Source organism: Nelusetta ayraudi, unplaced genomic scaffold (assembly GCF_046127955.1).
Source record: "Nelusetta ayraudi isolate G7.1 ecotype Tasmania unplaced genomic scaffold, CSIRO-AGI_Nayr_v1 ptg000076l, whole genome shotgun sequence".
Classification (NCBI taxonomy): Eukaryota; Metazoa; Chordata; class Actinopteri; order Tetraodontiformes; family Monacanthidae; genus Nelusetta; species Nelusetta ayraudi.
Window position 1 is genome coordinate 878,681 of NW_027466126.1, and position 21,369 is coordinate 900,049.

Consider the following 21,369-nt stretch of genomic DNA (forward strand, 5'->3'; position numbering starts at 1 on the left):
GAGCGCGAGAGAGCGAGAGCGAGAGAGAGAGAGAGACGGAGCCAAGGGCACCCGAGCCACCCCCTCCCCCCTCCCGATCACTCGTCGGCCCGCCTCGCGCAGCCACAGCTCGAGCCAGAGCCAGCCAGTCGGACGGCGAACACACACACGCGCACACACGCACACACACACACACACACACACACACACACAGGGAGGGAGGGGGAGAGAGAGAGAGGGAGACACACACACACACACACACACACACACACACACACACACACACACACACACAGGGAGGGAGGGAGGGAGGGAGACGCACGCACGCACACGCACACTTTGCCCCCCGAGAGGGAGAGAGAGCGAGCGAGAGAGGGAGGGAGGGAGAGAGAGAGAGAGAGCGGGCGAGCGAGTGAGAGAGAGAGAGAGAGAGAGAGAGGAGACAGCAAGCGGGTCGGCTTATCCCTTCATTTTATTCCAACGCGGAGAGATAGAAAGACCGTCCGCGCGGAAGGACTCGCGTGTTGCGTGGACGTAGAAGAAGAAGAACGAAGAAGAAGAGGAGGAAGGGGGGGAAAAAAAGAAAGAAGAAGAAGAAGAAGAAGAAGCCAAAGCCGAGGGTCTCTTGTTGTTGTGCGGCTCCAGCAGGACTGTGTGTAGAGATCCCGTCCCCGGATGATTTTTGCTTGCCCTCCTCTGTCTGTCTGTCTGTCTGTCTGTCGACTGTGTGGACTTGACGAGGTTGGTTCCTGCCAGCGGAGCTCATCACCGAGGCTAGAAGGAGCCCAGTCCCCTTCGCTTCGCATTGCCTCCTCTTTTGAATTAAGACGGTAAGAAACAGAGAATAACTCGCCTCGGAGGAAGCCGCCTGTGCGCAGTTCCGACCCAGGATTTTTTTTTTCTCCCCCCCGTCGTCTGATTCCACCCCCCCCCCCTGTTGTGTTTGTGGATTAATGCTCTTCAAGACGCAGGAGAGCCTCGCTTTTTTTTTTTCCATGGGATAATTGTTCCGGCGTGTAGGTTTAATTAGGCCCCTCTTTTTTTTTAATTTATTGCAGCCCGTGCACACAGATTGAACACCGTAACCTCCCCTTATTCCGTCGTTGTGCTAAAGAAGAATTGCTGTGTGTTTTTTTTTTAAAGTGGACTCAGTCCTCGGCGCATCACCCCCGGTGAACCCTCCCAGCAACCCCCGCGTCCTAGCACAGCCTTTCTCCAGCCCGGGATATCCATTATTCCCCCCCACCCACCCACCACCACCACCACCACCCCTGCAAGGCTGCTGGTCGCGAAGCAAGCGGAGGTGATGGTTGTCTACCGGCGCAGGAGCAGCAGCTGACTATCCCGCGAAGCTCCGCTGCTTCCCGCGGACCCGGGAGCCCGCAGGAGGCGAGCCCACCAGAGACTGGCGCATGCTCCGGACCCCCTCTGCCTGCCCGCCTCCCGCTTCCTCCGGCGTTTCCTCTCAGGCTGCTTGTCGTCGCCCGGACTCGGCTCCCGGAATCTTCATGATTTGCGGACGCCATGCCCGTTTTTTAGCCGGGAAACCCTCTCCTCGTCCCGCATGTTCAGGACCAAACGGTCGGGGCTCGTCCGGCGACTCTGGAGGAGCCGAGCGCCCGTGGAGGGCGACGGCGAGGCGGACAGAGGGACGCATGGTTCCGGGGGCTGCTGCATGGGCAAAACGGCGAAGGTGGCCAAGTCCGGCTGCGGCGGCGGCGGCTCCGAGGCCGAACTGAAGGCGTTGACCCACTCCGTACTGAAAAAGATCAAGGAGAAACAGTTAGAGGTGCTCCTGCAGGCGGTGGAGTCCAAGGGGGGCGCTCGGAGCCCCTGCCTGCTGCTGTCCGGCAAGGTGGACGCCAAAGTGGGTCAACAGTCTTACTCTCTCCCCATGCTGCTCTACAAAGTGTTCCGGTGGCCGGACCTCAGGCATTCCTCGGAGCTCAAGAGGCTGTCTTGCTGTGAATCCTACGGGAAAAGCAACCCGGAGCTCGTCTGCTGCAACCCGCACCACATGAGCAGACTTTGTGAACTCGGTAAGCACCATTTACCTTCTTCCCTTAAAACTTCAGAGGAGGCTAAAGTTCACACCTCTATTGGTCAGACCTGCGTTTTCTCTTCTCTGTTTGTTTTCATTTTTTTCTTTCTTTCTTTCTTTTCTTTTTTTTTTTTTTTAAAGTGGAGGCAGCATGTGTCAAATAATCACCGGCCCTCTTAAAGGGACAATTAGCCTAATTCAGATGACATCACCTCTCTTGGCACACTTATCTCCTATTTCCATAAGGTCAAACTTGACCCATGTGGACAGCGTGCCAAGTTTCGGCAGCGAGCTGTCACTATTTTTTTTTTTTTTTTTTTGGGGGGGGTAGTCCCACAACAGATCGATCTGCTTTACACGGAAGACTTTTTCCCCCTTCATTTTCTCTCTCTCTCTCTCTCTCTCTCTCTCTTTTTTTAAACAGCGTCTGTTTTCTGCAAACACGTGTCATTTCACCATTTTACCCCCCAATTGGCAATCTCTCTCCCCCCCCACACACACACTCTTCCTCTTCTCCAAAGTGCAAATCCGGGGGCTTCGCAGTCTTTCCACGGTCAACTTTCCAGCCCTTGTGTTTATGCGGCCGTGTGCGTGCGTGCGTGCGCGCCCGCCCCCTGCTTTGGCGCACCGGGCCAAAAGAGGCCCGTATCTCAGTTTGTCCTAGACGCTGATAGTGGCCCTCCTGGCGCCAGGCGGTCCCCTGTTTATCTCCCTGCCAATGAAAGGCAATAGCCGCCCGGCCGAGCCAGCGAGCACAGCGGCCTCACTGCTGCCTGCTCAACTGGGCTGCCAGACTCTAACCAAACCCCCTTTTTACCCTCTGGAAGAAGTAGTAATCGTAATAGTGATTTGTCATAGTAGAAGAAGAATGACAACTCCTATCATAAAGTTTCAATCTCTCCCTGTTTATGTGCGTTGCATTCCTTTTTTTCCCCCTCCTCTCATGCTCTACTTTTCTCTCTCTTCTCCTCCTCCATGCAGAGTCCCCTCCTCCTCCGTATTCTCGCTATCCCATGGACTATCTTAAACCACCAGGTGAGCCTCGCCGCCGCCACTGTCTGACTGGATGTCTGCGCGCTTCGTCTTAGAGCCTGAGTGTGTGTGTGTTTATAGGAAACAGCTCTGTGTTATGTTGTGATTTACGATAGCAGTGGAGTGGCACGCCTGGGTGTCTGGGCCCTGCTAGCGTGGCTGGCGGCCAGCGAGCATCAGAAAGTTGGGATAGCTGCTATAAACCCACCTACTGTCCCCCCGACCCCACCCCCACATCCCCCTGTCACCCGGGGGACACAGTGTGTGTGTGTGTGTGTGTGTGTGTGTGTGTGTGTGTGTGTGTGTGTGAGTGACTGACTGACTGGGTGGGAGGGGGGAGGGGCCCACACAAAGGGGGGTCCTGGTGGGTGTTTTTGTCTGTGTGTCCGCCCGGCTATTGTGAACGGCGCTCCCCAGACGGCAGCGTCTCTGGAGCCAGCCGGCCTTTTTTATCAGCCAAATTAATCAACAGATTAAGGTTGAGGACTTATGTGGGCCTGTGTGTGTGTGTGTGTGTGTGTGTGTGTGTGTGTGTGCGTGTGTGTGTCCCAGTCCCACATCTCCTCCCGCCGCTGCTCGGGTGCGTTTGTTTTCCAGACTAGGAGGGCAGAGGCTCTTCTGTTTACCGCCGGTGTTCATCCCTTCCTCTGCGAGTCGTCCTCTCGCCTCCACCTTGCGCCACAGGCGGCACGCACTCGTCTCCTCCCGCCGCCCGGGGAAAGTGTCATATTGGTCGCCTGCAGATGGAAGTCGGGTCTGAACGTGGTAGCCAGAGTCACTGCGAGACAAAAAAAAGATGCACGAGTGGTCGTCGACGGCAGGAACTTTGACCTGAAACCGCGTCTCCCATCGGACATTTGTCATTTAAAAAAAAACAACAACCCCAAAACAAAACAAAACATATATGTATGTTTATATGACGTTGGTATAAACACAGTAGTTGTGAACGGACCGCCTTGGCACCCCACTATCTTATGCAACAGGAAAATGTTGAATCCGAGGAACATGGCAGGAGATGTTCAGAATTTTTGGCAGGTTTGTTTCCGTCACTGAACCATCTGAACCGTGTCGGAGAGAGGGTTTTTTTTTCCCGTTATTTTTGCTGCAGCCCGCTGGAAGCTCCTCTGTCTCGCTCGTCGGCTTTTTTTTTTTTTCTCTCTCTCTCTCTCTCTTGGCTGTCACGTCACCTGAAAGTGCGAAACAGTTGTTGTCGCTGGCGCCGTGAACGTGTCCGTCTCCTCCGACTCGCCTCTGGTTTTGATGCGCGAGCCGCATTTCCTACCGGCAGTTTCAGTATCTGTGCAATTTGTGCACCTATGGGTGTGAGTGCATGATGTGCACACCGTCCCTTCTCTCTCCCCCCCACACACACACACACACAGACACGCAGACTCTCCCTGGTTGCCCTGCTCATTTACCCATCTGGCTGCCTGTCAGCGCAGGAAAAAGCCCAGAGTTAAACAATGAAGCAGCCGGCCGACAGCCAGTTAGTCGGGAGAAGAGGAGAAAGTGGCTTTCAGTGAGTGGAAACAATAGGAAGTCATCGCTGCTGCAGCTGTGCTGCTGCTACTGCTGCTGCCGCTGCTGCTGCTGCTTCTTCTTCTTCTGAAGCTCCGTCCGCCTTTACCCGCCGTGCCGCACCTGAGACGCTCTCCCACACTCTCCGAAATGGGTCGGAAACCAACGGCGGCGGCTTCCTCCAACCTTCTCCCGTCACCGTGCCTCGTCCTCCTCCTTCTGTTTTTTTCCTTCTGGAGTTGTAGTTCAAAAACATTCCAGCGATGAGACCGAACCCGAAGGTAAACACGCCATGCGAGCTCATTGCAGACAAAAGGAAACGGTTATACAACCGGTGTTAACACCCTGTTTCCACTCTTGGAGCGAAGAGGAAGGAGCCGAGAGCCGCTCGGAGAGCGTGGGAAGCTCGGGAAATTCTCTCCGGTTGGACTTGTGCCTGTTAATCAGAGGGGGCTTTTTAGGGGTACTTTTCACATCAATAGTTGCCATGTTTTGTTTTTTTTTTCTTTCTTCTGAGGCATACTTTCCTCCAGTTATTTTTGCTTTTTTTTTTTTTGGTTTCATTTGGCGGAAAAAGAAAAGAAAAAGCAAGCGGGCCCGAGCTCACCTGTCTCTCTGCTGCTTCCTCGTTTGGTTTGCATTGAGCCGCTGCAGCTGCACTTGTGGTTAATCAAAGGAGGCTGTCTGCGTATGTGTCTGCGCTGGTGAGAGACTGAGAGACATCTCACATTAATAGGACAGCGTGGCAGACTGAGGCGTAAACACAGACACACACACAGACACGCACACATGGAGCGGAGACGGGCTTATCATGCAGGGAGACAGGGCCTTTCTCCCTCCAGGGGCTTTTCGGGGAGATCTGTCACTCGTCAACCTCCCTATTTACTGTCGGCTGTGAGGATTTTCAACGCTGCTCTCTGCGTTGCCTTTGTTTTAAGTCGTCCTGACACTCAGGAAATTGGCAAAGTTGGCATGCGAGAGGCACTCAGTCGACCACGATGAGCGGAGGGAGGCGGCGGAGAGGGAGGGGGGGGGTGCATTTGATTTCTTTTACGACGACGGTTTTATGAGTCCTGCAAACAGGAAGTGCGGTCATATTTGCGCTGGCGTGCCTGTCTCGTTTCCAGCAGCGGCGGCAGCGGCGGCGGCGGCGGCGGACCAGCGGTCAATATGAAAAGCGAGGCGAAGACCTAAAACGCTACCTTGTTCCAGCTCTGGGGAATATAAATCACACAGTGTTTGGCTCCTTCCCTCCGGTGCCCCCTCAGCCCTGCGGTCATCTGTGAACCGTTGCCCAGGAGACCAGGGCAGGGCAGGGCAGGGGCTCGCTGGCAGCCAATCAAAGCGCGGCAGGCCGGGGCCCTCGCGCGTGCACGTTGCGTTACCACCTCCCAGCGTGGCGGGAAGCAGAACCGCTTGGTTTGGTGTCAAAGCAGAGGCTGATTCAGGGACTTTCCCCCCCTCTCAGCTTTTCTATCCAAATTAGCCTGTTTTGTTTTGTTTTGTTTTGTTTTGGTTGGTTTGTTGTTTGTCTTTAAAGTGACACGGCAGCCGTTTGCGTCGGTCATTGCGAAGCCCTGGAAACTTGCTGCCGGCGAGGCGCTGTGTCCGAACAGTGGCGCCTAAGTGGCCCCGCCCACAAGGCGAGCCGCTCCTCGCTGCATTCAGGTGCCATGTCGGAATGGGTTGGAGGTGATGAGTCGGCGCCGGAACATTCAGATGCAAACCGAGGGAGTCGTTTTTCCATCACGCCTGCCTGTTGAGGCAAATTTACGGCGCCGGGGCGGAAGACATAAAAACGCACACACACACACACACACACACACACACACAAAGAACTTGGTTTTCGCTGTGGTTGTTTTGCACCCAGCCCTCACATCCGGGGAGGGGCGGGGTGGCAGCTGACCTGCAGTAGGAAGAGGCGGGACTCTGGTGACACTGTTTCGAGGCCCCCCCATTCCTCTCACCTCGGCCGTCAGAGCAAAACGAAACGTAATCAAAAAGAAAAAAAATGGCGGTCGGCTCCATCCAGACGGTTCCTGGCGGAGTCGCGGGGCCTGGAATTCCTCCTGAAGCGGTGGATTATGGGGGATTATCGGCGGTGTAAGGAGTCCGCCTCTGCTAGTCCTCGCCGGGCGCCTTTTTGTGCGAGGGAGCGAGCGTGAGCGCCGTCGTCAGCGTCTTCATTAGGCATTGATTTCAAGCGCCGTGATTGACGGCCTCGCAGCTGCTGCCTTTGCACACACACGCACACACGCAGATACACACGCGCACACGGTGCTAATTCAATGTCTCCCTCTCCATCAGATTCTCCAGACTCTGGACCTTCATCCAGCGGTACTGGGGGAACGACATACTCGGCCCCTGTGGGGCTTTCAGGTACGTCTTTACACCCGTGAATTTCCATTTTCCATTCCTCCTCCTCCTCCTCCTCCTCCCCCCCGCCCCCCCATCCTGCACGCTACAACAACCCCTCTCCTCAGCATTTTATTTTTCCTCCCTCCTCCTACTGCGCGTTCCCAACGCTCCGTGTGTGTGATGATGAGGCCGCAATTGTGGGGGGCCCCCCGCTTCCCCTCTGTAATAAAAAAAAGCGGGGTGGGAGGAGGGGCGGGGGAGCGGCGCAGTCGGGTTGGGTGGTGTATTTCTTCCAGCGTCCACATAAATTCCTCCCTCCTGACTCTTTGAACAACGCTCCTCTTCTCCTCCTGCTCCTCCTCCTCTTCCCGTCTTCCCTGCTCACCCCGTCTTCCCGCGTGTCGTAATAGGAGGCAAACAATCCCCCCCCCCCTCCCAAAAAAAAACCCCAAAAAAAACCAAAACGCTTGTTTGGAGAAGAATGTTCTGCGTGTGCGCGCTGCCGTGGGCGGGGGAAGACAAAAGGGCCCCTCGTCCGACACAAGAGTGTTTGTTTGGGGACGTGTTTTTTTCTTTCCGTTTTTTTTCGCGCGTACAGGCGGCGTCTTTGTGGCCGGCCGAGCCCGAGTCCTCCGGAGATGGACGAGGACGCCGAGACACTGGCGCCCCTCTCTCTATTATTTCCTCCCTCTTTTGCTGCCGTCTGCCGTCTCTTATGCAGGATGCGTCTCACGGCTCGCCTCCTCTTCTTTTCCTCCCATAATCCCCCTTTGGCAGCGCCGCCTCCTCTTCCTCCTCCTCCTCCTCCTCCTCCTCCTCCTCCTCCTCAGCGGCGCCCTGTCCGCAGGCTACAGAACAAGATGGTGCTCACAGCGGAGGGAGCTCGTGCTCTCCGCCGCCGCCGCCGCCACCGCTGCTGCTCTGCTTCTCCCCCCTCCGCCTCAGATGGTTCTCATTACGAGGCCTTTGGAAGCCTGTTTTATGTCAGTTGGTGTTGGCTGCCCGTCTTCCCCCCCTCCCCTCCTCCTTTGTTTGGTGGTTTGAGGATGGGGGGGGGGGGTTAGCTAGCTTGCATGCATACATGTGTGCGCGTGTGTGTGCACGGATGGAAAGATGAAGAGATTGTTAGAAGGAACTGGAAGGACAGAAAATCTGTCCCCCCCCCCCTCCCCTCCACATTTCCTGCAAAACGCTGCAGAGTTCGGCGTCACCTAAATACACGTTTTTGGACTTGGTTTTCAAGCCGTGAAACCTAAGAAGCGGAGTCTTTGCAGGCGCCCCCGGTCCCAGCGCACGACCCTCCTCCTCCTCCTCCTCTACCTCCTTCACTGTTTTCCTTCCTGGCGATGATGACATGGCAGCAGAAAAGGGCCCCCTCAGTAAAAAGCTGCAGAGGTAGAAAGGCCCAGGGCGAGATGGCCGGAGCACTCTGCCCCCTCATGATTTCATTGGCAGGGCCAGATTTAAGCAAAGGAAGAAAAAAAAAAGGCCATTTCATTCCGGCTTCTCCTTCCCCTGCACCGACGCTCCCTCCTTCTCTCTCTCTTTCTCTGGGGCCCTGACAAAAGAAACATGGCTCTCCCAGAGGCCCCGCTGCTGACCTTCTAATTCACTCACTCTGCCCTTTTTATGTTCTTCTCCAGACGTATTTACAGAGAGGAAGGAGGAAGGGAGAGGAGGAGGGTGGCTCTGGCTTGGGGGGGAGAGAGGGAGGGAGGGAGAGAGTGAGGGAGGAGTGGCGCAGGGGCTTAAAGTCAGCAAGAGTGCTTCTCTTGAACTTTTGTTTGTCTCGTCGCGAGAGAGTTTCGAGAAAGACAGCAACAGCGCTGCTCTTCGGCGTCAGCCAGAGTGGAAAGTCGTTGGGCTCCGGCGGAGGAAATGAGATGAGTTTGTAGACGACTACTCCCCCGCCACCCCCCACCCGTCTCCCCCGTCACTTACACGTCTTGGAAAAAATTCCGAGACCGTCCCGGGCTGCAAGGAGTTAAGCGAGCTGCGACAGCGACAAGCGCAAATGCAAACTAGGCTGCCTGCCAGGCTACCAGCTCCAGAGCTCCTCTCGCTGGCTCACGTCACCAGCCTGGAACAGAGCAGAGCAGAGCAGAGGGAGAGCAGAGGAGAAAACGTGGAAGGCCCTGGATGGCGACTGGAGGCCTGGAGCCGGGGGTTGGGAGCGATGTGGAGGGGGTGGAGTGGGAGGTTGATCTCGCTTTTTGAGCTCAGTTGGTAGGATTTAACTGGAGGGTCCATGTCAAAGAGAGATGGGCCATGTGTGGAGACGGAGACTTCTGGGTGCTTCCTTGTGAATTTGTGCAAGTTTGTGCAGGTTGTTTTGCTTCCTTTCCGGTCAATTATCCCCCTATCAGTCAAACTGTGGTAGTGCTTTTTCTGTTCAAACGTAGACGCTAAATTAACCGTGGAACAGTGAAGCCACCTGGCGGGAGTCTGACAATGCCAGTAGCGAGCTAGCTAGCTCGCTAGGGCGGCTACGGCCAGGTGCTAACGTGCTAACAAAAGTTGCGAGATGGCATGGTGCCCAGTTGAGATCTGAGCGCTGGAACATGCACTCTCGTGCACGGCTGTAAGCTTCACAGCTCTGGATTTTTGCTGTTTTTGGGGGTTTTTGATTCATCCGTTCACATGCATGTGTGTGTGTGTATGTGTGTGTGTGTGTTGGTGACGTGCCTGCTGGTGCCATTAGGGTGGGTTGGGGGGGGGGGCGACCTGGAGTGTCTGTGTGTAAGAGGATACAGTCGGGCTGCACGCACATACACACACACACACACACACAACAAGGCATGCTGAAAAAATGCCCCCCCCCCTCCACAGAGAGAGAGGGAGAGGGAGAGAGAGAAGCCTGGCGCACCGCCGACTGTCACACAGGCGCTTCCTCCCACTGCAGGTTAATTTTAGGCCCAGTCGTATTCTTACACCGGCAGCCAGTCACCTCCGCTCGACAGACAGTCGGCTGGCCCCTGCAGCCAGTCAATTAGTCATCCGGTGAATCAGCTGGAGGTATAACCTTCATCAGGAGCTCTGGCAGATTAAATTTAGTCTCCGCACCTCGTCTCATTAATTCAGGCCGCCGCCGCTGCTGTCTTGTTGAAGGCAGAAAAGAACAAGAAGAAATTTTATTTAAAAAAAAAAAAAAAACTCCCCTCGTTTGGTGCAAATCCAGCACCGTGTCTTTTATTATTTTAAAGGAAGTAAGTAATTGCCTTTTGCAAATGTTAGGACACATTTGTGTACGCCACCCCCCCCCCCCCACCCCCCCCAACCCCCACTCTCCCTTCGCCCTCTCCCCCCCCTCCTTTAAAAGCCAACTTCTAACGCGCTAGAAAACAGAGCGGCCTCAGTCTCCCTCCGCTCTCCTCGCATTCCTGCCTTGTTTGGGTTAGCGGGGAGAGGAAAGGGCCGCGCAGGATATGACCTCATGTCTTTGAGGAAAAGGCAAGCGGACAGGGAGGCAGCCGAGGCCTCTTCGTGACAGAAAACAAACACTGGAGTGCGTCGATGAGGGAGGAGGAGGAGGAGGAGGAGGAGGAAGTGGCGCTGCGGCGGCGGCGAAAGGAAGGAGAGAGACAGAGAGAGAGGCGCACAAACTGTTTGCTTCATCAGCTCCTGAGAAATAAACGTGCAGGGAAAAAAAAAAGGAAAAAATCCGGCGACCCCAGCCGGCTGAAAAAGAAGAAAAAACTGCTCTGCTCCTTCAGAGTCTCCTGCTCATAAGAAGAGAGGAGAGAAGATGGCGGCTTTGGGCGGAGGGAGGGAGGGAGGGAGGGAGGGACGGCTGGCAGCTCGGCTCTGTTCTCTGTAATTTGGAGGCTGTGTGTGCAGCCAGCGAGCCGAGCCGGGCCGAGCCGCGCCGGGCCAGGATCTCTCATTACTCCCCACTTCCTCTGCTTGCGCGGCGGCCAAGCCGCCTCTTGGCAAGGGACTTAATTTTTGGTTTTGGCCGTCCTCTGTTTCCCCACCCTGTGTCATTATGCTGCACAAATTGAAAAAACAGCGGCGAGCGGGCGGGCGAGCGAGGCGGCGGTCGGAGGTGGGGGGGGGGGGAGGAGGAAGTATAGATGAAGAAGGAGAAGAAGAAGAGGAGGAGGAGGACCGGAGGGGGCGCCTCTGCTGAAGATCCGTGCGGCATCAAAACTGCTGCTGCAGCTTTGAAAACATTAGATCCCCCCCAACCCCTTTAGCATAGCGTAGCGTAGCTTAGCATAGCGTAGCCCGGCGAGTGAGAGGTGGGTTATGCAGATCTGGCCGCGGGCCAGCGCTGGAGACCTGCCCAGAACAAGATGAACGTTGTTTTGGTTCGCAGCCGCTCGGTGGAAGCGGATTTCTTGACATTACCTCAGTGTGTGAGTGAACCAGAGCGGGGGGGAGGGGTGGGGGGAGGGAAGGGGTCCATTGGGGGGTGGGGAGGGGGTCTTGGGAGAACCCCCCACCTCACCTTTTTATAGCATTATATAGACGGAAATGGAAATAAGTGGAGACACATTCCAGTGAACCTGTGTGTGTGTGTGTGTGTGGGACAGACAGACAGACAGACGCACACCGTCTCCACCCTCCCGCCTGCTCATTCATGTAGTCACTTTGTCTCTGTGTACTCAGACCAGAGGGGTGTGTGTGCGTCTGTGTGTGTGCGTCTGTGTTTGTGTGCGTCTTTATCTCGGCCGCCGCGTCTCAATCAGAGACAACAGAGTGTGTTTATGTAACCTCGCACACACGGAGCCGTGCGGCTGTTTAACCGACAGGCGAGGCCGGCCGTCTGGTTTTTTTTTGGTTTTCTTTTTTTTTTTTTTACTGTCGCGTCCCTCGCCGTTGCCGCTCGCGGATGTGGATGTTGTGCGTGCGATTATTTTGACCTGCGTGTGTTTGCCGACGTGACCGGGTGACATCAGCGCCGGCAGCCTGGCACCCTCGCTGCCGCTAAACCTGTGTTTATTTGTCCTGTCACCCTGGGAAATCTGGCCCTTGCGAGGTCGGGCCGCGTGCTTGTGTGTGTGTGGGTCATCCTGATGAAGTATCGGAACAGTAACTCGGAGAGAAAATGGAGAAGTTGCGGAATAAGAATAAGAATAAGAATACGATGGAAAAGTGCAAGGATTGCAAAACGTGGTTTTGTTTTTTTTGGGTTTTTTTTTTTTTTTTTTTTTTGTTCTCTGTGTGAGAAAGGAGAACTTCACCAGATCAATTGTGAAACTTTGCTGCTTTTCAGCCTAAACTTTGTGGTGCGTGTGCGCTGGCGCGCGCGCACGTTCATCCCAACAGGACCGGGGCTACGTCAAGACATGTGCATCGTGTAATTATAGCAGCAACATCCACTCAGAGAAAATTATACCGTAGGTGGAGGCACGGGGAAGGATGGGGGAGAGAAGGAAAAAGAAAAAAAAAAAGAGCCAGTTTTTTTCTCTCCGTCTCCATCTCTCCTCCTCCTCCTCCTCCTCCTCCTCCTCCTCCTCCTGCCTGTGGCCGGATGGTTCCTGTTAGCGATGGCGTGTCTGCAGCTCGTTGTATCTGCGCCGCTGCTTGCGAGGAGCCTGATCTGGAGATAAGAGGAGCGCTGCCACTCCCCTGCGAGGAGGGCTTCTCTTTTCTTTCTTTCTCTCTTTTTCCCCCCCGGCCATTAGGGCATATTTAGGTTTCCTGGGGGCGGTGGAGGGGGACGTGGGGGAAGGGGGAGGAAGGACTTCAGCTTATGTAACCCGCCACCCTAAAGAGGGACTTCCTATGGCGGCCGCCGTAAAACGCAGAAGGTGCCGTCGCGGCCGTCTTCGAGTCCTTCGCCTCTCAGCGGCGAGGAAAGAGAGAGAGCGAGTCGGCTTTTGACGCCGGCGTTCCCGCGGCTGACGCCACAGAGCGGCACTCCTCCTCCAACTCTGCCTCCTCTGTCCCCGTCGGCCGACCTTTCTCCCCCATTCTCAGCTGGCCAGCCGGCCGGCCGGCGCCAACTTTCTCTCTCTCTCTCTCTCTGTCTCTCTCTCTCTCTCTCTCTCTCTCTCTCTCGGCGCTACGTCAGGTAGCTTGGAGGACTCCCGTCCACAGAGGGAGGGGTGGAGAGAAAATAATCAATGAGACTAAATACTTTCGCCCCGGCGCGGAGAGATGAAAGCGCAGCCGGCGCCTCCCTTGACAGACAGACGGAGAGAGAGAGAGACGCACGCTGCCGAGGGGCCGAGCATGCCTAGAACAAAAGGAATGCCTCGGGGTTGACCCTTGACCTTTGGAATAGACTTTCCCCCGGCTCGAGAGAGGGTGTTGACTCAGAAAATAAGGCACCGTGAAGAGTCCTTCCTTCCCCCCTGCACCCCCCCCCCACCACCACCACCACCACCACCACCAACTCCTCCAGCCGCTTCCTCCGCGCATTCCCTTCCCCTCCCCCCCCTCCACCATTCCTGCTGTCAGCTTCCGTGTGCGTCTGATGACGACAGGGTCATTGCGTCTGGGCGGAGAGAGAGAGAGAAAAAAACTAGGCGCGCGCGCACACACACACACACAAACAGACGGGGCTCGCAGGGATCAATACGAGACAGCCCTCAGGAGCCTCGTCACTATTTACCAACGTTGATAGCATTTTTTACTCTGTGTGTGTGTGTGTGTGTGTGTGTGTGTGTGTGTAGGTGAGCCACCGGGTTGACTTCTATGTTTAGAAGTCAACTCCTGGAGCTGGTGTGTGTGTGTGTGTGTGTGTGTGTGTGTGTGTGTGTGTGTGTGTGTGTGTGTGTGTGTGTGTGGAGTCAGACGGAGGTAATGATTAACCTTTGCAGACTGTGTCTCTGGCCCTGAGAGGAGCAGCCAGTCTGTCATCGCCCCCCGCCCCCCCTCCCCTCCTCCCAGCCCTCCGCCCCTCCCCCCACGCCGCCCGTCCTCCATTCCAGCGATTGTCTCGGCCTGGCGTGGCGTCCACTCTGCTCCTCGACGACCTTTTTTCAGAAAAAACACACACACACACAGCAGGGAGTCGGACTGTGCGTCTCTTTTATTCATCAAATCCGGCCTGTTATGGTGTCATTTATTTGATTGTTATTATTTATTTTTTTTGCATTGCACTTTAATCACAGATGTTTACTGCGTGCGGCGCCCCCTGCCTCGCAGACCTCTAATCTCATCATCCATTTTAATACTTTGCAGGGGGGGGGGAATAAACACACACACACACGGGAGCTGTTGTTTGCGCCGTGTCGCTAACGGCTAGCACCGCCAGCCGCACATGGGATTCCTCTTGCGTCTCTGTGCTCTTGTTTATTTTCAGTGTTGCATAAACTCACCGGCTCTGATAAAAGTTGCCTCTCTGCGATCATGTGACGGCTGCCTCCTCTGCCGGCTTTGTTGCCCAGGCGGGAGGGAGGGGGGAGGGGGAGAAGTCTTTATTTGTTTGCCTTCTCGGTGCTGCCGGGCCGGGGGGTTGGGCCGGGGGGGTGGGGCGTTAGGTCAGCGGTGGGGGGGGCGGGGGTTGGGCCTCGTGGGACACGGCGGCAGACGGGGACAGGCCAGGCAGCAGACAACTGACTGGGGTGGGGGCAGAGAGGGCCGGAGTGACAGATGGCCCCGGGCTGCCAGCAAGCCTGCTTATCTCCAGGCGAGGAGGGGGGGGGGGGGGGGGGAGGAGACGGAGACGCAGTGCAGAGCAGACGAGCAGGCGGGGCCGGCAGACAGATAGACAGACAGACGGTAGGATAGACAGGCAGGAGGACAGGCAGACAGACAGACAGGCAGACATTAGGACAGACAGACACACGGCGGTAGTGACGTAGGCCTGCGTCCAGTGAGCAGCAGCAGCAGCAGCAGCAGGCCTGGACGGCTCTCAGAGTGTCTGCAGGCTCCTCTTCCTCCTCCGAGAGGAAGAAGCGGCAGCCCTGAGAGACGGTGACGCCGCAGTAGGTGTAGGTGTCAGACGGCGGCGGCCGACACCTGAAATAGTGTCGCTGCGTAACACGAGTCTGCGTGTCCGGCAGACGCCTCGCTCGCCGGCGTGTTAAAAAATTTAAAATCGGGTTAAATGAGCCCTTGCACTCGCAGTGAGGTGTGTTGACAGTGGGGGGAGGGGGAGGCGCTCGCACTGTGTGTGTGTGTGTGTGTGTGTGTGTGTGTGTGTGTGTGTGTGTGTGTGTGTGTGTGTGTGTGTGTTTGGCAGCGTCTACTGTCGGGTCGACATCGTCCCTGGCAGGCCAGCGGCCCTCAGCCGGAGGAGTCGGACTGTCTGCTGACGTAGCGGAGAGAGAGGGAGGGGGAGAAGGGGGAGGAGGGAGGAGGGGGAGGAGGGTTGAAGGAGTGAGGAGGGTGCGGGGAGGTAAAAAGTTTCCCTGTGGCTCACCTGTGGGAAGAAGAACACGACTGCTCTGACTCTGTCCCCCCAGCGTCTTAGGACGCACTTTATGGGGAAACAACCATCAACAAGGGGGGGATTCAGGTTGCATTGTGGGAAAGGTGTCGCGGCAGCTTTGACCCTTGTAAAGAAGGCGCCGTCTCGCACAGTTTTTTTTTTAATCCGGCCAGATAAGACTCGTTATGCAGTTGCCTTTTCCATCCCGCCGCCGTGTTTCCCGTCTTCCCTCTGCTCTTTTCTTTCATCCTCCGCTCCATTTTCCTCTCCTCCTCCCTGCCACCAGTCTGGCTTTGGGGCGAGGAGGAGGTTTAGGAGGAGGAGGAGGAGGTGGAGGGAGCGAGTGAGGAAGGGGGGGGGGGAGGGGCAGTTAGTGCAGTCCTGAATAGCAGGGTGTTTTCAGGCTGCAATGACAGGCTCAGACAGGCAGCCGCTCTAATGACCTCTGACGCCAGGCCCTGTCTCTCTCAGCAATAACACACACACATTCTCATGCACACGCACACAAACACACAGAGAGAGAGAGAGAGAGAGAGAGAGAGAGAGAGAGAGAGAGAGAGAGAGAGAGAGAGAGAGAGAGAGAGAGCCTGGGCCTCACAGGTGAGCTCCGCCAGCAGGCCCTCTCTGTCAGCTCTGAAGAGAATGCGAGGAGTCTTCCTCCTTTATCGATCCCGGCTCGCTCCCGTACCTACACGCAGAGTAAAACCAGGTCTGGCCTGGTCTGGTCTGGCTCGGCTCGGTTCAGCTCGGCTCGGCTCAGCTGGGCTCGTCTCTCAGCCACCAGTCTGAAAACCAGCCCTGAGAGACACAAAAGTCTCTTTCTGCCTCTTATCTGGAAGATAAATGCTTTTCTTCCCCCTCTTCCATTTAGTCTCGAGGAGATAGCCGGCTACTTAGCCTCCCTCTCTCCCCCCTCCCCCCTCCTCCCTCACCCCTACCCCTCACCCCCGTCTGCACCCCATGAGGACGGATTTACGATAAACTCCCCGAGGCTCCGGGCCCACTTCAAACAACACAGCGCCTCTTGTTTTATGGAAGGCATGCTTTCAGCCCCCGCCATGGCTTCTCCTTCACCTCCTCCTCCTCCACCGTTTCTGTCTCTTCTCCCCCCCCAACCCCTAACCGCCGTCGCTGCCGCCGCCGCCACCTCCTCCCCCCGCGTCTAATGAAGGCTAATGACAGGCCGCGGCGAGCCCTGCTCGGGCCGGCTGGAGATCCTGCAGCATTAATGCCGCAGAGTTTCCCTCAGACGGGACCTTCCAAATTACCGGTTAGCTTCACGGCCACCGCCGGATGAAATGAGGAAGGCCTGGCCAGGCGGTGTCGCTCTGATGAGAACCGAAATGGATCCGAGAGGGGTTCTTGTTCATGTTTTTTTTTTTCTTCTCCTTCCTCCCACCTTCGCACAAACCCTTCAAAGTGTCTTTCATCAGAGCCCAGGATTTGAGTGCGTGTTTAAAGCGTTTGCGCGCACGAGTGTTAAAGATCGATGCCCAGGACAATTAGGTGGCGCTTAGAGGGAAGGAGGTGAGGCGGAGGGGGGGAGAGGAAGCGGAGTCGCTAAAGTAATAGTGGAAATATGTGAAAAGCATTCCTTCTCTTCCTCAACCTCCCCACCTCCGCCACCCCTCCCCCGCCCGCCCGCCTCCGTCTTTTCCTCTCGCCGTCTCCCTCTATTTCCCTCGCGCCTGACTGGCTCCCACTTTTGTAGCCGGGGAGAAGCTGGGAGCCAGATTTCTGTGGAATAGAGATATGAAGGGAGAGAGAGAGAGAGAGAGAGAGGCACAGCGAAGGGAGCCGGCGGCGGTGGCGGCAGAGCGAGCGAGGGAGGGAGGGAGTGAGGGAGCTGCGGGTTCGGAAACTGGAACGCGGCCAACGCTACGCTTCTCTCTCTCTCTCTCTCTCTCTCGCTCTCTTTTTTAACGCTCAGGGGGAAACTTTAGACGGGGGAGGCCGGCCCTGTCAACGATTCAGACGCCGCCGGTTCGAGGGGGCTCTGCGTTCGCTCGTCGGCTAAACAGCCATGTGCTCCGTCGTGGCGGAGGGGGAGGGTGGGGGGTGAGAGACGGTGATGTGTTTGTGCGAAAGCTGCTGGCTGTTGCTCAGTTACAGCGACTGGCTGGCTGGCTGACTGGCGGCCGTGTCCTCCGGCGCACATTCAAAGATGGTCTCCAGTTTCCTGCGGCGCGGCCGGAGCGTGTCGCCTTCGACAGAGGGCGAGCGGGGTGGTCGCGGTGGGGTGGGGGGAGGCGGCCTGACGTCAGCGCGTCGCTGGCGGCCCGCCGCCGCTACCAAAATACATCGAGCCAGACAGATGATAAGCGTTTAATCTCTAGACAAATATTGCGCTTGCTGCGTGTGGACACTTGCCTGCCAGCGTCCCCGGAGTCGCTCTCTCTGCCCCCCCCCCCCCCCACCCCCCACCCTCTCCCCTTCCCTCGTCTGCGCACCACAAATTCCCACTTTGTTTTTTTTCCCCTTTTACGGCGGAAAGTGCGCACGACGTTTTAGCCCTTGGCTAGCGGCTAAAGCAAATTCCCCTCTTTCCAGGCATAAGAAAACTTTATTACGCTTGAGAAATGCCTCTCGATTTTTTTTTTTTTCCTACTAACCTCTTTCTATCTCCCCCGCCTCCCCCGTCGCCCCCTTCCTTTCCCAGAGTTCTCAGTTTCACTGTTTAAAGTTTCCTCTCGGATTGACTTTGCACCTTCCCTGCTGACCGTCTTCCTCTTTTTTTTCTCCCCCTCCTCAGATTCCCTGGCAATGCAGGAGTCTGGTGACCGGGCCCACTGGTGCGTGGTGGCATACTGGGAGGAGAAGACACGCGTGGGGCGCCTCTACTCAGTCCAGGAGCCCTCTCTGGACATCTTCTACGATCTACCTCAGGGCAACGGCTTCTGCCTGGGCCAGCTCTGCTCCGACAACAAGTCCCAGCTGGTGCAGATGGTGCGGGCGAAGATCGGCTACGGCATCCAGTTGACGCGCGAGCCGGACGGGGTGTGGGTCTACAACCGCAGCTGCTATCCCATCTTCATCAAGTCGGCCACACTGGACAACCCGGACTCGCGCACGCTGCTCGTGCACAAGGTGTTCCCCGGTTTCTCCATCAAAGCGTTTGACTATGACAAGGCCGGCAGCTTGCAGAGGCCCAACGACCACGAGTTCACGCAGCAGCCTCGGACGGGCTTCACAGTTCAGATAAGCTTTGTGAAGGGATGGGGACAGTGCTACACCAGACAGTTCATCAGTAGCTGCCCGTGCTGGTTGGAAGTGATTTTCAACACTCGATAGCAGCAGCCTTCCTCTTCGTCACCCTCATCGTCTCGCTCTTTTTATTTTCTTTTTTGTTTTTTTGGCCCGGCCTTGCCCACCTCACAAAAAGAAAAGACTACGCCCAAACACACTTTTTTTGTTTTCCACAGAAAAGAAAGAAAAGGATGTTTTGAAAGAAGAAGCGGCAGAAGAAGAAAGATTCTGACGGACTTTGTTTAATAAATGACTAAGATTTAATGAAATAAAATAAGAAGCGAAAAATGTATTTTATGTTATATATAAATATATTATTAATTGTAAATACGAAGACGTTTTATATGCATCATTATTTATGTATTGTGCAATGTGTTGATGAAAAAAAGAAAATAAGATGCACTTTGCTTAATATAAATGCAAAACCAGAAATGATGAAAATAAAAAAAAAATTCAAATAAGTTTTGTTTGCCGTTGTCTGATGCTCAAGTGTGTCTAAACCTTATTTAAATGAGGTTTTGCTTACCAACTGGCTTCCATTATCAACCTACCACAGAGCCGGCAAAGGACTTTGAAGTGAAGTTGTGGATTTTAAAAGCATTTCCTTTCAGTGATAAACTGAGTCACAACAGTCACAACTGCCCCTGGTCTTAGAAGCTCATTACTTTTGAAATTGTTTTCTTCCCCCCCCCCCAAGTTATTTTAGGATGAAAGTGCCTCTTCCTCTCTGTCATTAGCTGGCCGATGACGACACGGCCTGGAAACGGTAATGACAAATTTCAGGAACCAATAAAGTCAACAGAGGATTAGTTCTTCCTGAAGGAGCCCCTCTTCCCTCTTATTGTTGTATCTGATTTGGAAAAAAAAAAAAAAAAGAGTAAAAGAATGTCAGTTATCTAACAATCGCACCGGATTGTGTGCCACACCTGAGGAAACGAATGCTTTCTGGTAAATGTCATGGAAGATTACAACTTCAGTTGGTCAGAAACCAGAGGGATGGCTCAAGGGTTTGTCTGAGGATGATGACCTATATATGACCTATTGTATTTTTAAAAAAAAACAAGACAAAACAAACTAGATTTCCTTCTCTTTATCTGTGTGAGCGTGCGTGTGTGTGCGTCTGTCTGGACCTCGTCCTGTTGCTAGTCAGATGGGTGTCTGTGAAGAGGATTACCACTGTAAGCCTGCTTTACCCACACACACTGTCTCAGAGACCTACATTCACAAGACCCACTTTCCACTCCATGCAACCCCCATCGTCTGCGCCGTTCTACAAAAAAACCTTGAATCTTATTTAGAATGCCAGGGACAAAGAAAACAACCAAAACAACAAAATAATTAACGGGGACCCGGTGGTGGAGGCAGGCCTGAATTGGGGCATTTTTTGTGTTTGTTGCCGTGCTGCTTCAAGCACTTTTGAAACAGAATTGCTACTGAAAGCAACCCTAATATACAAGTCCGATTTAGAACAAAAAAAGAAAGAAAAGAAATTCATCTTGAAAAATATGTCATCCTTAATTTTTCTCAACAGATTTTGCTCCTCTAAAATTGTTATTTTAACACCAAAAAGTATTGAGGATCTTTTTATTTCCACGGTCAGTGACATTTTCTAAGACACCCCCACAAAAGAGCTGATCTAACTGAATTTAAAAAAAAAAAAAAAGTCCCAGCAAAGGTTGGGAACTTGTTCTTTGACATCATGCACTTTAAACTCATAGCTGCTGTCTGTGCGCCTTTCTACCAATAATCCTTCGCCCTGCTAATGCAACCAAAGCAGCTCCAAGCCCTCTGCATGTGTGTGTGTGTGTGTGTGTGTGTGTGTGTGTTTGTGTGTGCGTGTGTGAGTGACAGCCACACAGAGGAACAGCCTTGTGTACATGACTACTTCCGACAGGGTGACCCTGATTCTACCCAACCATAATTCCATTAAAACTATTACAGATTTTGGGCCACATCTCTGGCCTGCAACTCTCTTGTATTTCAGTTCTGAAAAGTTGTCACTGTGGGCAGCTTCCAAGAAAAACTGTTTAGCATTACAAAAGCTGGTTTTGGTAATATGTGACTCAAAACTGTTACAAAAATGACTGTGAATGTACAAATTAAAAATAAACATACAATAAAATAAAATTCTCCAGTATTGAGGCACCCGACTTCCTGTAACAGATGTGGGTCTCCAGCTCCTCCTTGTGATTTAAATGTCGTTTTATTACAAGAGAACAACAATAAATTGTCCCTTGTCATTTAATGTCAGCTTCCTGAAGTTGGTGAAACAGCGCCCCCCATGCTAAAGCTTCAGATACGTGTAAATTGTGAGGCGGAAAGGGGTATTACACTCACACCGGATGCAATTTAGACACTGATTACACAAAAAAAGAGGTCGCGGTTGAACAGTACATGGTAAGAATTAGTCAACAAACTCTTCTAAAACAACAAAACGGCCACTAAGACTTGAAAACACCCAAACTCATGCAACTTTTTTTTAATCGTTCGACCGGTCGCGTGAATAAAACGTCTCTCCAAAATACGTTGTTTTTTTTTTTTTTTTAAATAACTCTTGGCAGCGAAAATCCAAGCGAGCGACAAGTACAAGAACAACTGAGCCTCGGCATCAAAGCACGTAAGTCATATTACACACACAAACACGCCGTCTGTCTTTTGTGGCTGGGCTAATGTGCGCATTAACAAAGGGGCGGTGGCTGTGTGTGGCTTTTGTTGTGTATTCAGACGACGTTTGTGGTCGTCTTTCGTCGTTGTTGCTGTGGCCTTTTGTTGACCCGACACACAAAGTGACGACTTGCTGCGTCGCGGTGCTTACAAGCTTGGCGTTCACACGGTTGCACGCACTGAGTCACCATCTGCATAAATATCG

The 21,369-nt window shown here is 54.2% G+C and overlaps 1 protein-coding gene across 2 annotated transcripts; it reads left to right on the forward strand.

The window, feature by feature from the left end:
- Positions 1-370: 370 nt before the first annotated feature.
- smad7 (SMAD family member 7) lies at positions 371-18,671 on the forward strand. 2 transcript variants are annotated; one of them, XM_076043562.1, is made up of 5 exons: positions 371-809; positions 1,123-2,018; positions 3,002-3,055; positions 6,878-6,949; positions 18,007-18,671. In XM_076043562.1, the coding sequence occupies exons 2-5, from the start codon at positions 1,544-1,546 to the stop codon at positions 18,543-18,545; spliced, it is 1,140 nt and encodes a 379-aa protein (XP_075899677.1). In that variant the 5' UTR covers positions 371-809; positions 1,123-1,543; the 3' UTR covers positions 18,546-18,671. The 2 variants fall into 2 exon arrangements, with proteins under 2 accessions (XP_075899677.1, XP_075899676.1); XM_076043561.1 differs by having other exon boundaries at positions 371-2,018.
- The last annotated feature ends 2,698 nt before the right edge of the window (positions 18,672-21,369 follow it).

What these genes read in the sequence shown, in the direction of transcription:
- smad7 (XM_076043561.1), top strand. Translation starts at nt 1,544, where the DNA reads ATGTTCAGGACCAAACGGTCGGGGCTCGTCCGGCGACTCTGGAGGAGC. An exon ending in GAGCAGACTTTGTGAACTCG is followed by an intron (nt 2,019 to 3,001) that starts GTAAGCACCATT and finishes TCCTCCATGCAG; the next exon opens with AGTCCCCTCCTCCTCCGTAT. An exon ending in GGACTATCTTAAACCACCAG is followed by an intron (nt 3,056 to 6,877) that starts GTGAGCCTCGCC and finishes CCTCTCCATCAG; the next exon opens with ATTCTCCAGACTCTGGACCT.